We start from the raw sequence: 14,440 nt of genomic DNA, 5'->3' as shown, positions 1-14,440 counted from the left end.
AAAAAAAAACATATTTAAGGGCCCCGTTCAAAAATCAACGTTCACTGTGATAGAAATTATGCTAATATTGCTTTGTGCCTGTACACTCTCACTTGCCACAACGCGCAATATTTTTCTTTTTGTCGTGAATGCTTTTTCGTAGAATACTTTTAAAACAGCTAACTGTTATGTTTTTGCTACAAATTCTTCTATCTTTTTAACAATAGTTGCAGCAAATAGCATTCAGCTCTGTTTAATATTGATCTGCTGGGTATCAATTTATATTTCAATTTGCATTATACAAGCTTTGTCTAGTTAGCAAAGCTGCCGATTTGTTTACTGGTGTCCCGGGCTGTAGTTTCGTGTGTGGTAATTATAAAAGACTGTATTCGTAGAAAATTCGGTTGTTTTTATTTTGGGACATATACACACACACCCATTTTGCTTTCGCTGCTGACAGTTTCTTTTAACCAAAAGAGTACCCGTCTCAATGAAACCTTGTGATGTACAAGCTTTCAAACTAAAAGGGTAATGCCTGTAGAAGCGGCCATTCCTGTGAAAAATGGCGCTGATGGATATTCCAAGACTTTGGCATTGCCTAGTCAAGATAGGCTCTGGTCTCAGTAAGTATACCCGAGTTTAATCTCTGTAACTAAGTAGAACAGATTTAAATATAGGTACCTATATCCTCTTATATTCTCTATTACATATATTCTCTTATATCCTCGCAATCCTTTTTATACTTGGGTATACTTGTTTCTAGCACCCTCAATTTTAATGAACACATAAATCGCATCATACGTAAGGCTAACGGCACTCTTTTTATGCTTATGCGGACCCTTAAGAAAACATCTCCTAATGTCAAAAGGACAGCATACTATAGTGTGTGTCGTCCACTGCTAGAGTACGCTTCGGAAATCTGGAGTCCACATTTTGATTATAGTATACAAGATTTAGAATCCATTAACCGAAAAGCTTTTAGGTGGGCCAACAATTTAAGAAAATTTGATAGTATATCATCAGAAATGGTGAAAATGGGATGGCAAACACTTGCAGAGAGAAGACGCATCAAGGACGAAAGCACACTGCAAAAAATTTTAAGCCAAGACCTAATGGTCGATTTTAATAGATTTGTAATTAAGAACTCATCCTATTTTACTCGAGGCTCCAATATCAGACACACAATCAATACAAGTGCAATGAAACACTCTTTTTTTAACCGTGCGATGAAATTTTAACATCTGATTCTCTTATAACTAGACCAAGCGATCTTATACTTTTATCCTTCAGACTTAGATAAATAAGTCTATGCTTATTTGTGATCTTATTTTTATGCCTAATGCTCCATTTTATTTCTACAGGCCTAGCGGCCACTTGAGATATTTTACAGAGATAGAGATAGATAGATAGACCTATATATTTGGTACAAGTAGGCCTATAGGCACAAAACTAAAGTATTATCAACCGCTGTTTTTTTATTTATTGCACTGCTTAAAAATGGTTATGCATTTCTGCTCCCAATGTTTCGCGGAAGGTACCACCAATACATAATAAAAATTAAAGAACTCAATAAATAGTCCTGTATGTTTTTTTTAGAAAACTCGAAGCAAGTAGGGAGATAAAAGAAAAAAAATTAAACCAACTCAATTTTTTATTGATTTGTTTTAAAAATTAAATATTATAACTTCCTCCATGCTTTTTGATAGACTGGCTTTGCTCATTTCCAGATATGTTTCAGTCAGAGGAAGAAGCTCATGATGTTCATATACTTTCTGGGAAGTGTCATAATATATGCGTGTCGAACTGCAATGTCACTTTGCATGCCTGAGATGTATGATGAATTTGGGTGGGACAAGAAGCAGCAGGTTAGTGAGTTTTACACTCGCTACATATTATACAGTGGTACCTCAGGTCTCAAACATAATTTGTTCCAGATTTTTTCCGACAAAAAATAACCAAATTTTTCGAATATTAAGTTCAATTCTTCATAAAAAAGGGTATTGAATTACGTGTTCACAGGCATTCATGTAGTATAATGTATATAATTCCAGAAAAAATTAAGACAGTACATAAAAGAGACATGAACTCCTAAAGGTATATAGTACAAAAATGAAATATGCATTCTGTTTTCAAACTTCACTATTATTACTTTTTTCAACTCAATTGTGGTCTTCACAGTTTTTCTCCTCGGCTTCTCATTACTGCTTACTTTCTTGGGACCCATGATTGGGAAAATTGGTCATAAAAAAGTGAAATAAAGTTTTTGCACAAAGTGTAAGTCTATGCTCATTCACAGTTTGACTCAAATTCATCCTGCCGAATTGATGCACGTTTGGCTGATCGAATTCTAAATATATGTATGAATTCTGATACAAAATATTATTGAATTTCTCGTTTGAGTTCCAAATAGTTTGCGTTTGGAATCGTTACATTTACCGAGGTTCCACTACATTGGATATACTATATTGCGTGTGTCAAACACGAAGGCGCAACTCAAAATTAATGTTTAGTGTATTAGAAGATCAGCATGGTGTATACCTAGTATACCTTTTTTCACTTTGCTTATTTTCTCTAGGGTCTTGTGATGGCCTGTTTTCTTTGGGGTTACCCAGTTACTCAAATCTTAGGAGGCTACCTGGCTGACCGGTTTGGTGCAGAGAGAGTGATTATTACGGGTATGTGTCGTCGAAGCTACCATTCTCAAGCATTGTTATTACATAATATGGCTATGAGGGCTTCCACATACCGGATACATTGTTTCTTGCAGTTGGCATCCTGTGGGCAAGTATAACATTTGCCACTCCAGATTTTCCTCATCTTGGATCTGGCACCAAGGAGTCTGCTCTAGCTCTGATAATATTCTCTCGTCTCTCTCAAGGCCTTCTTCAAGGTGACTCCTGTGTCATTTATTATTAGGAACAACCTTTCTCACAGGAACCAAACTGTTATTCATTATATGCTTACTTAGGCTGATACTTTGTACTCGAGCTCATGTGGTTTGTCTGGTTATGGAGGTGCATTTAAAAGCTCCACTCACTACCTCCTATAAATAGCTTTTGATTGTGTTAATAATTATAATTCAATGAAGTTTTTTTATGACAGATGTTTTTTAGTATAAATATGGATCTTACTGTCTGTGTTTGTTTTGAATTGTCATGTTAGTAATATGACATCCTGTGTCCTCTTGTTTCAAACTAATTACCTTCAGAATACTCATACTATGTGAACTCCCATGACCAACTCGGACTGTCACTAGGTTGTGTTTGTGCAGGCATGCATTTTCCTTCTGTGATGAGCGCCACAGGCCAACATGTGTCGGACAAGGACAGAACCTTTGTCTACAGTGTCATATCATCAGGCACGCACGGCGGAATTGTATTTTCAGGCCTGTTCGGGTCCCTTATACTTCACTTACAAGGTTGGCCTTCTGTCTTCCGGTTTGCCGGTAAGTGCTTTACCAATCGCTTGTCTTATAAATATTAAGTCTGTCAACAGTGAACTGATGACTAGAAAAAGGCCCTTTGAAATCCAAAACTCGTGTAGATAATGCAGTCACAATATTAGGGGTAACCGGGGCACCGCTGGCCCGAAATCACAAGAATTCATGCCAACGCAACAGTTTTCTAGATAAAGCCCTCAAACTTTACCATATCATACTTTGATTTCTGGGCTACATAATGAATTTACTGAAAACATTGTCAAATGGTAACACAAGCCACGGGATACTTTCTCTGCACCCTCTACAAGTGGTCCACAGTACCCCGGTCCCGGGGTACCGTGGACCGCACCCTGGGGTACCGTGGACATACACATCAAACTACTGCCACGTAAACGCTCTAGACCATTTATTAAAATTATTTGGTAAAGCTTACAATATGTATTATACAAAACCATATAAAAACGTATATTTCTAAAAATTTCTCCAATGGAGTGTTCAACATCTAAAAAATAGTTCTGACACAGTCTGGCGAAAAAAATTGCTTATTAAAGCAGAGGGGATAAGTCAATATCGAAGCAAAATTGCTTGCACGTTCTTTGGGTACCACCAAAACAGAAGGGTTTGGAAGCGACATCACAACGTCATAGATGTCAACTGATGCAATGTCTTCTTTCTCTGGGGGTATAAAGTTGGACCCGCGCTGTATGAAGAATGATACATCGATGGTGTCATCAGTGTTACACACGTCAAGTATCACTGCCACGAAGTGCTTCACAGTTCTCTTTCCTCTAACTACTACTAGAACATGATTGGAGACTTTAAGGTCCCCAATAACTATAGGTCTTTCAGCTGAGGTGGGTAGGTCTTCAGGTTCGCTGCTTGGCTCCTCGCTATCCGACTGGGCAACTGCTAGCTCTGCCTCCTCTTCGCTGCTGGACTCTATATGTGTGGTAGCCTGTATAAAAATAGCTGCTATTGCAAATAGATTTGTAGTACAATACAATTTTTTTACTTCGTTGGGATCGGAGTGTGTTATTCAACAATCAACAAAAAACTAACCTTGCGTTTACCAGGTTTTTTCTTTCGATTCTTCCTATCTTCAGCCTCCTTTTCTAACTGAAGCTTAACAGGTGTGTCTGTTAGCACGACTGTTGACTTTTTGTGGCATTCATTTTCTGAATGCAAGCATTCTCAATGCCATGGTTTCTAGCAACCTCTGGACAACGCTTTAGAGTGGCTTGGGGAATCTTTAGGTGTCGCGACACTTTCCTAGCAGATATGCCATCTTCTATCACACTTTTGACTGCAGTTAGCATTAACGTCGCAACAGTTCTAAGGGGAGCTTTTGAGATGGGGTTACGAACCCCATCTCAAAACTTCTTTTGAAACTCAACTCTTCATATTAAAGTACTATTAAAGCTTAAAAATACTAACTCAAAAGCAACATTAGTTTTTCTGGGGCACCATGGTCCGCGGTGCCCCGGGCCAGATGGTTCATGGTGCCCCGGTACATGAAGCAAACGTTATATATATAAGTTTTTAAAAAGTTTTGATGATGAAGACTTTAAATTACACCATACCAAAGAACAAGGCTAGTTGTATTATGTGTTGCAATAACAACAAAAATATGTATAAGTTTTCGGTCAAGTAACCTGAACATCAAATGTGTTCAAATTTACTTTTAGGTCTTAAAATAAATTATTTTCTTACCAGTAGCTGAATATGACATGCAGAGTTTTCAAAACATTATGGCTGAAAGATGACATCATATCCTGTTCAAAAATTAAGAGAAGACTATTCTAAAAATAATTTTTTTCAGTGAAAAGGGAGGTGGTCCGCCGTACCCCTGGGCCCACGGTGCCCCGGTTACCCCTACACTACTTTATTGATCATGAGTCCTGCACATTCAATGTGATACTCACTACATACCTCGACATATGAGTGCCCGCATGCATGATAAAATCAAGATACCAGTCAAATTTTAAGCAAGTCTCTCTCTTGAGACACGAGTAATCTTTGAGATACAAGCCGGTTCTTGATGGCCAAGTATGCGAGCAACTGCTTTCAAGAACAGCATCGTTTGATCTTTCTGCTCAAACCAGTTTGAAAAAGCCTTTTAAAAGGTCGGCTAAAAGTTATAGTAATGAGAGGGAAGCTAGAAACAGATAATAAAAAATTAAAACGACAAAATTCAATCAAGTTTGGTAAAAAATTAAAATTTAGCTTCAAGTAAGTGTTTAGTAAGCTAAATTCTTGTAAATTAATTTCGAAGCATCTGTTGCGTGACAAAAGTTTAGTGTAACGAACGCCTTGCTATCAAGTCTCACAGACAGCCGTTAGCCTCTATGTCTGTCTCGAAAGTAAAAACTTACAGTAGTGTACACTGCAATGGGCATATGCAGTGTACAGTGTTACATTTTATGCAGATTTTAACAACTAAGTATGTATCTTTTTACTTTGTTAGCATAGGTACTAAATTACAATTATTGAAAAATGTTTTTCTTCCATAATATCACGTGTTATCTGTTTTTCATAATATAATACAGGAATAATTTGTATTTAGTTATTTTATATAGAAAATGGTGCCTTGAGTCACGAGTAAATTGACGCACGACACGAGCTCAGTAGTAGAACACATTAAGCTCGTAAGTCGAGGTATGACTGTATTACTCTACATTTGGTCATTACATACTACATCATCAAGGCATGTTTTCGAAATTTAATCTAACATAATGTAGGTCACATCAACATAATGTAGGTCACATCAACATAATGTAGGTCCCATCAACATAATGTAGGTCACATCAACATAATGTAGGTCACATCAACATAATGTAGGTCCTATCAACATAATGTAGGTCACATCAACATAATGTAGGTCACATCAACATAATGTAGGTCACATCAACATAATTTAGGTCACATCAACATAATTTAGGTCATATCAACATAATGTAGGTCACATCAACATAATGTAGGTCACATCAACACAATGTAGGTCACATCAACATAATGTAGGTCACATCAACCATCTGTTGTTTGTTAATTAACTGCTATTTTCATGTTAACTTTACAGGCCTGATTGGTCTTGGCTGGGTGTACCTTCTCTACATAAATGGTGATATAAAAAATAATCCGTCTATAACAGTAGAAACCAAAGGTTCTACGAGCGATCATTCTAAGAAAGACTTTTCATGGCATAAGGTTTTGAGTGCTCCAGCCTTCTGGTAAGTTGAACATGTGAACACAGCTGCTCTAGCTATGTCATTGGTATGTTACATTTCAATGGCTAATAGCGCTTATACACTATCTACTATTGTGTACATCTCCGGAATTTATTTTACAGGGCCATGCTGGCTGGACACTTCGCTAATGGTTACACATATTTCGTCTTCCTCTTCTGGATGCCAACCTTTTTCCATGAAAAATATCCGACTGCCCAGGTAGTTTTATGTTCACACCCTCTTCAACATTACAGCTTCTCCTTTCCTACTCTATGACTTCTTCTCTATTCCTGCATCATGGCATCATTAAATAATAAAAAAATTGAATCCAATCTAACAAGAAACAGCTTACAGAAACAGAAGATAGAGCATCACACATGTATAAGTGGTATCTGAGCTGGATTGCGACTAGTAAAATACCGATTGTCAGGGGAACTACTGCACAACTGTGACGTAAAAAGGTTGGCGACTTTCGGATCACCTTTTGTCTGTATAACCAGCGCATTACATTGACTGTTATGATAGTTACTTCTCAGTTACCTTCAAAATGGGATAAGTTTACGAAGATGGAAACTATGTTTGATTTGTTTGTAATTGCTGTTTTAAGTTTTAGTGTTCACTTTAGTTATCTATAAGTTTTTCAACAGTTGTTGCTGAAGGCATTGATATGCAAAATCCCATGGTTGAACAACTTATTATGGACTACAGAAAATTTTATGAAGAAAAGGAAATGGCTTGATAAGCCATGAAGCTTTTTTGTACAAGAAAAGCAAAACAAAATCGAATACAATCAACGGGTGGTGTGGAAAGATTGTTTATAAAGGCAGGTTGTAAAGGTCATCCAATAGCATACTTTGAGGTCGTCTGCAACAGCGACCTCTACTAAGCGGCCTCGTACATGTGCATATACTAGATGTTGCGGAAGTGCCTGAATGAAAAGTAGAAAACCCAGCAAATGCAACTGTAGCATGAGATCCAACGAATTGGGCTGAACACACTTGCCGATTTCAATGAAGTTGCAGCAGCTGTTCATTGTTCCACAAAACCGTATCAGACTATTAGACAAAGAAGCAAGGCGACAGACAGCGTTCTCCGTTCTTGTTACTGTTGGAAAACTGGTAATACTAAATCAACTGAGACAACCCACATACCACCTTAGATCCCTGCTGCAAGACAGTGGGTGTGGAGTTGTTGGGACAGATTAGCCTTAGATCCCTGCTCCAAGACAGTGGGTGTGGAGTTGTTGGGACAGATTAGCCTTAGATCCCTGCTCTAAGACAGTGGGTGTGGAGTTGTTGGGACAGATTAGCCTTAGATCCCTGCTCCAAGACAGTGGGTGTGGAGTTGTTGGGACAGATTAGTAGATCAGCACCTATTAGTTCAGTCGTACCTTGATCGTTGCATGTGTGAGGTACGTTATATGTATCAGCTAAGTTATAAAAGCACGCAAGTGTACGCTACGCATGCTTTTATATGAAACAACATTATCTGGTTTTTTTCTCTTATTTAACCAATGTGTCACATACACTCTAATGTGAACTGAAGTCAAATCATTGAAACTATACTTTCTCCAAGAAGTGTACAAATCGCCTATGAACTAGCTCGCAAACCTGCATTTCCTCAAACTCGCATCTCTGAAAAACTTTTACGTAGGACAATCGATCCCGAGAAACATAGGAAAATAGACTACTATAAGAAATGTTCGCATGAAATAAAATGTTCCTTGGTCTTGCATTTCTACCATTGGATGGCATGAGTGATGTCTTTGATGAACTAGTAGCAGACTACTCTCCTGAAAGTAATGCCTTTTAGAAGTTGCTTCAAAGATAACTACTGGTGATGTGAAATCGATGTGGAGACAGGAGTATGCCATTATTTACTGTAGATGTGTGGCGTGAAGAAGCATAAGATGCTTGACTGCCACAAACTAACGATTGACTTTAAAGGGATCGGCTGAAACTCATATTTCTATCTTCAGATTTAGGTTTTGTTCATTTAGCTCGAAGATCTTCAGATCGTAGATCAATGCTCTAAGGAAGGAGTAAGGTCTTCAGTGGGAAAATCATACCTAGCTGCTACAAGGCGGAGACCCGAACTCAGTTAATTAATATATATTTGAGCATGAAAACGCAAATCACTGCTGTACAGCAACATCAGTATGATCTTCTGCAAACAATCCGCTTTTATTCTTATTTTACTGATGATGGCCATAAGTAGGTCATTCATCAGACAAAAATAGAAGAACAGTCATTTATATGTATCCGATGTCAATATACAGTCCACTTGCCTTTCCTACGATGATCTCTAATCTCTATCACCCATCTACATGCTCATTTACCATATCATTTTCTCACTCTCACAAGTAACTCTGTCATCTGTTCATACTGCTGTTCATACTGCTGTTCATACTGCTGTTCATACTGCTGTTCATACTGCTGTTCATACTGCTGTTCATACTGCTGTTCATACTGCTGTTCATACTGCTGTTCATACTGCTGTTCATACTGCTGTTCATACTGCTGTTCATACTGCTGTTCATACTGCTGTTCATACTGCTGTTCATACTGCTGTTCATACTGCTGTTCATACTGCTGTTCATACTGCTGTTCATACTGCTGTTCATACTGCTGTTCATACTGCTGTTCATACTGCTGTTCATACTGCTGTTCATACTGCTGTTCATAATGTGTCTCAATATTATATTACATGTTATACACTCCGGATTTTGACTATTCGTTAACTGTGAACCTTCTTTTGAATTTTGTCTTAGACTTTTTTGCAATTATGATTGCTTTGCCAGACATAGATTATGTATAGTTTACGTTATATAATATATCTTATATATTTAGTATGTTCACTTTTCAAACAGTACCAGCATGAAGTAGTAAAATATCATTTTACACGTTTAACGAATTAAAAGAAAAGAGTTGATTTGAAAAGGTATAGATTACTATATTTTTTGTCCCTTCAAGTAATAAATTTCACATCCTTCTGCTCAATGATAAACAATTAAGTTCGTATTTATTGCTTTTCATTAAATGAACAGTTTTACTTTTATTAGTTAATAAATCGCCTGCTTAAAATTAGATAAATATAGCAGCCTCGTAATTCATTAATGTATTGACATCTCACTGCTGTCTAATATTGTTATCATAGGACTAAGAAACAACTGCTAAAAAGTATTGCTCTACTAGTTTTAAGGTTTTATAGTATTCGTGGAGTTGTGTCCTCATAGCTCATGTATCGTACACAAGCACAAATATATAGCATTTTGTAGATGTAACTAGTCATAAACTACTTTTAACAGCACACTCCTTAGTATGTCAGCCGGTACAATGTATTTATAACTATATCAGTCATACATGAGTTGAGAGTTTATTTCTACAGTGTATGCTATTGACTAATATAGGCAAAAATGGCTGCTAACTCCATCTGAAATTAAATAATGTAAAATTAACTGGAGACTATAAATATAATAATACTGAACAGGATTTTTCTATGTGTCTATTGAATAAGTGAATAGTCATTGGAACATTAGAAATGAATGGAAAATAGATCTGCCTGGAAGTCTGTGATAAAGCCTAAACCATAAGAGAGTCATTGTCAAATAGATCTGCCTGGAAGTCTGTGATAAAGCCTAAGCCATAAGAGAGTCATTGTCAAATAGATCTGCCTGGAAGTCTGTGATAAAGCCTAAACCATAAGAGAGTCATTGTCAAATAGATCTGCCTGGAAGTCTGTGATAAAGCCTAAACCATAAGAGAGTCATTGTCAAATAGATCTGCCTGGAAGTCTGTGATAAAGCCTAAACCATAAGAGAGTCATTGTCAAATAGATCTGCCTGGAAGTCTGTGATAAAGCCTAAACCATAAGAGAGTCGTTGTCAAATAGATCTGCCTGGAAGTCTGTGATAAAGCCTAAACCATAAGAGTCATTGTCGAAGCGATCGACAGCAAAAAAGAAAGAAAAATCATTTATAATTTCTTAATTTTTTCAAATATTTAATTATTATAATTTCTATCACATTTTTTAGTGATTCATTCCTTCCTGTTGCATCCCATGTGTTTATGTGGCACAAATGTCACAGAGTTTCATCACGCGCTAACATATATTCTGTATGTTGCAGCCATGGGTGTACAATGTGCTGCCGTGGGTTATCTCGATGTGCACATCAGTTATGTTTGGCTCTCTAGGTAGCTGGCTACTCATGAAGGGTTTTGCTAAAACTCTGGTTCGCAAAGGAATGAATGTGAGTATGACATGGCTTTAGGCATGGTTATTTCTTTCCTATGGATATGGTCATTATATCTACACTCTGACCCTGCATGGCATCCATCTGTCTCTAGTTCATATATGACCCTTCACACCTGCTCTCACAGGTGATTGTAGGTGTTTGGCATGCATCTACCTATTTTTGATATGTATTTGTAGGTGTTTGGTATGCTTCTCTTCGGCGTCTGTCTTATCTGTGTCTCTTATGTCAGCAGCTATGAGGGAAGTCTTCTTCTTTTCTGTGTCATCTGTGCGGGTCAAGGGGCATACCAAAGCTCCATAATTATGAACCCATCAGATATTTTACCTGAACACACAGGCTTTGCTTTTGGTATGTACAAGACTAGCAGTGTACTTACTGCTGACTGAGTCATACAATCAGCTATTCTGAGTACTCACAGCTCAAGTATTGGCGGATGTACATGTGTGTCGTAGTTCATGTTTTGGGGTGGCTGTTAGCATATTCTACTTCATAATAGAGTCTGGTTGTAGCCCCTTGGTCAATGTTGATTACCATAAAACCTTTATTTGAACGCCATTGTACTCTATTTTTCAACCATTCCTCTATTATGGCAATCAGGGGCTTTTGTTGTATTTTTCAAATAGCTCATTAGAATTTTGGGAAGATGAAATAAACCTTTTTATGGGCGAAACGAATGTTGCCTATATTGTGCACTCTCCTTCCGGCGAAGCGACGCAGACCTCTTTTGGACAATACATCTGTTGACTTATTCCTAACTTGTCAAAGATCTCTTAATAAATAGGCATTGTGAAGCAGCCGAGAAATATCTCTATCAGTTCATATCTATTACTTTTGATTAACCTGCGATGATATTATAGCCCCTGTACTGTTGGAGCTTTCAATTTTTTTATTTCATTCTAATTTTGAAGGTATAGTTATGTTTTATAATTATATTTAAAAAGGTTGCATAAAAGCTTATTGCACTCATTGATATGTTTGCTACAGTTTGTAGCCAAAACTCACTTTTTATGTGCAATAGATGAGGAGTTATGAGCATCAATTCATTGTAAGCAGTGTTAAAATAACCACAAAGATGCTATCAAATAATATGCTATAAATCTGCAAATTTATAAGTTATATAACAATGATCTATCAAATGCTACAAATATATATTCATGAACGAGTGACATGAACAAACCATACTTATAATAAATACAGAAACAAAAATTAACATTTCTCTAAGAGATATATGCATCGCATTCTGATCGTTGCTTTCGTTTGGAACCATTTGATTTTCTTCTGGTTGTTTAATACCTTCCACAATGCCTTCTGACCTCAACTCTTTTTCTGCTCTGCCGAACTAGTCAATGTTAGCATTCAGACAATTTTTGTAGCAGAGCAAAATTTTCATGCGATGCCCTTAGCACAAATGATAAACTTTTAGCTGTAGGGCGCTAAGCACAACTTTTAGCCTAAAACTAGTAGTTCATATGTCATCGCGAATGTGAACCGTTTTTCACATGCGCCAAAGTATTAAGACCGTGTTATATCAGCAACTATTATTAGCCTGATACAGTTATTACTACGTATTTCTAAAGAGTTGCTTTCAAAGTTTTAATGTAAAATCGAATAGCTTTGGAGTTTGAAAACTTTTATCAATACGAACGGAAACAACGAAGGAACTAATTGTTATTGATGTAGCTGAGTCATTATTAGCAGGATTTTATGGACACTTTTCTACTGATGACTTGCTATTATGGGTTCATAAAGATCCAAGAATGTCAGTTGCCGTCAAATGGAGGTGGCGTTCAATTAGAGGTTTTACAGTATTTGGGAAATGTGAAGAACCTAACTTAATTTCCTCACCTCTCATTGTATCTAATCCTTGCAACTTAGCATGTTTTTCCTGGTTTAATCGCTGATATTATTTTACTGTTTCAGGGTTGATGAATATGTTTGGAGCTATTCCTGGATTTATAGGGACGTATGTGAGTGGAGCCATACTAGAAGCAACTGGTAACTGGGACTATATGTACGCAGTGACGGGTTGGGTGTCTATTGTAGGTTGGGCCATATTTGCCTACTGGGGCTCAGCCGAGCCTATAATCTGACCCCATGACATTTAAATCCAGGATTTGTTATTGAGTTCCTGTTGCTCAGCCTTAGTCTGGCAAGCTTTCATTCATGTTGTATCAACAGTATTGGTGCTAATTTTATTCTACGTTCTATAGATAGATATACAAGAGTGTACGTTCTATAGATAGATATACAAGAGTGTACGTTCTATAGATTGATATACAAGAGTGTACGCTCTATAGATTGATATACAATAGTGTACGCTTTATAGATTGATATACAAGAGTGTACGTTCTATAGATTGATATACAAGAGTGTATGCTTCAAACTTTGTTGTATTAAATCTATTATGCAACTCTATCGGCCTGTTTCAGTGTCTAGGAAATGTTTGAATGTTTCTTCCATGTCATTCAGTTACAACTATATTATCTTTTACAGTGTTTTATTTCTTACATTTTTTTGTACTTTGTAAAATTGTTTGAAATATATCCCAGAGATCCCTGAGCTTTTCTGTTGGCATTGTTACATGATTACTAAACGTGCATTCAAATAGTAATAATAATCTATATATATATTTCTCAAAGTCCGTATATCTGTCTGTTGGAAATCCGGCTATAGTTATTAGTAGAACAGCTGAGCTGGACAACAATACAGACTCAAAGTCATGGCTCACCGTCATTGGAAGTCTATCCTTATTAACTAGCTTAGTGGAGTTTTCCATTGGCATTATGCCAGGCAACTAGCTTGAAAGTTACAGTTGTTTGACAAAGTTTTAAAACCTTTACAGTTGTTTTTATTTTTCTTTTAATTTATTTCAACTACACGACACACTTCTCTCATGATATGTACTTTGAAAGTTATAATGGCAAATGTTGTTATATGTTAAATACAAATCAATTTTCTGTCCAAAGACTCTTCTATTACACGGGCAACGCTGGGTGGCACAGCTAGTTATATGTAAAACCTGAAGCAATAATAATAATGAAAAATAATACAAGTTCTTTATGAGCTGTTACAATGAAGTAGGTCACTGATGGCTAATCAGTGTTTACTCAAGTTAGTGGAGTGAGAGTATGTTAGATAAGGGAGGAGTGACGTATATACTACAGCATCTTGTAGCTGTAGGAATGATGGCAATAGTATAACTAATGCTCCAGTGGATTTCATGTTTTGAAGGAATTGCTTCTAAAAACCAACAGACACTTTCAATTATTGTCAATAAGATCTACTGTAGGTTTTTACAGAAAACATTTTTTGTAACTTTTCAATGCTTTTGTGTTTTCATTAATAAGAGTTTTTAATTAAAAAATCAAAAGATTTCAATGTTCAAAACTAAAAACTTCAACACAATTACTTAAGGCAGACACTGTTTCAAGTTATTAGTTTCTACTTGAGCTATTGTTTTCAGTGAGTTGAAGAGTCACTGGATATTCCATATATGTTTGACTTACACATGAATAGTAGGTAAGTAGTAGTTATGCTCTGTGG

The 14,440-nt window shown here is 36.7% G+C and overlaps 1 protein-coding gene across 1 annotated transcript; it reads left to right on the top strand.

Annotated features, from left to right (window-relative positions):
• Positions 1–113: 113 nt before the first annotated feature.
• LOC137393169 (voltage-gated purine nucleotide uniporter SLC17A9-like) lies at positions 114–13,456 on the top strand. The gene is made up of 10 exons (XM_068079605.1): positions 114–602; positions 1,718–1,844; positions 2,555–2,654; positions 2,747–2,869; positions 3,251–3,424; positions 6,495–6,645; positions 6,765–6,861; positions 10,769–10,891; positions 11,074–11,245; positions 12,818–13,456. The coding sequence occupies exons 1-10, from the start codon at positions 511–513 to the stop codon at positions 12,985–12,987; spliced, it is 1,329 nt and encodes a 442-aa protein (XP_067935706.1). The 5' UTR covers positions 114–510; the 3' UTR covers positions 12,988–13,456.
• The last annotated feature ends 984 nt before the right edge of the window (positions 13,457–14,440 follow it).

The sequence above is a fragment of the Watersipora subatra genome, chromosome 4 (assembly GCF_963576615.1).
Source record: "Watersipora subatra chromosome 4, tzWatSuba1.1, whole genome shotgun sequence".
In the NCBI taxonomy this organism is placed as follows: Eukaryota; Metazoa; Bryozoa; class Gymnolaemata; order Cheilostomatida; family Watersiporidae; genus Watersipora; species Watersipora subatra.
The sequence above is the reverse complement of the archived record's forward strand: the minus strand, read 5'-3'. Positions and strand labels throughout refer to the sequence as shown.

Coding starts and splice junctions, on each gene's coding strand:
- LOC137393169 (XM_068079605.1), top strand. CDS start 511: ATGCCTGTAGAAGCGGCCATTCCTGTGAAAAATGGCGCTGATGGATAT. Junction 2,655..2,746: donor AGAGAGAGTGATTATTACGG/GTATGTGTCGTC, acceptor TGTTTCTTGCAG/TTGGCATCCTGTGGGCAAGT. Junction 3,425..6,494: donor TTCTGTCTTCCGGTTTGCCG/GTAAGTGCTTTA, acceptor TTAACTTTACAG/GCCTGATTGGTCTTGGCTGG.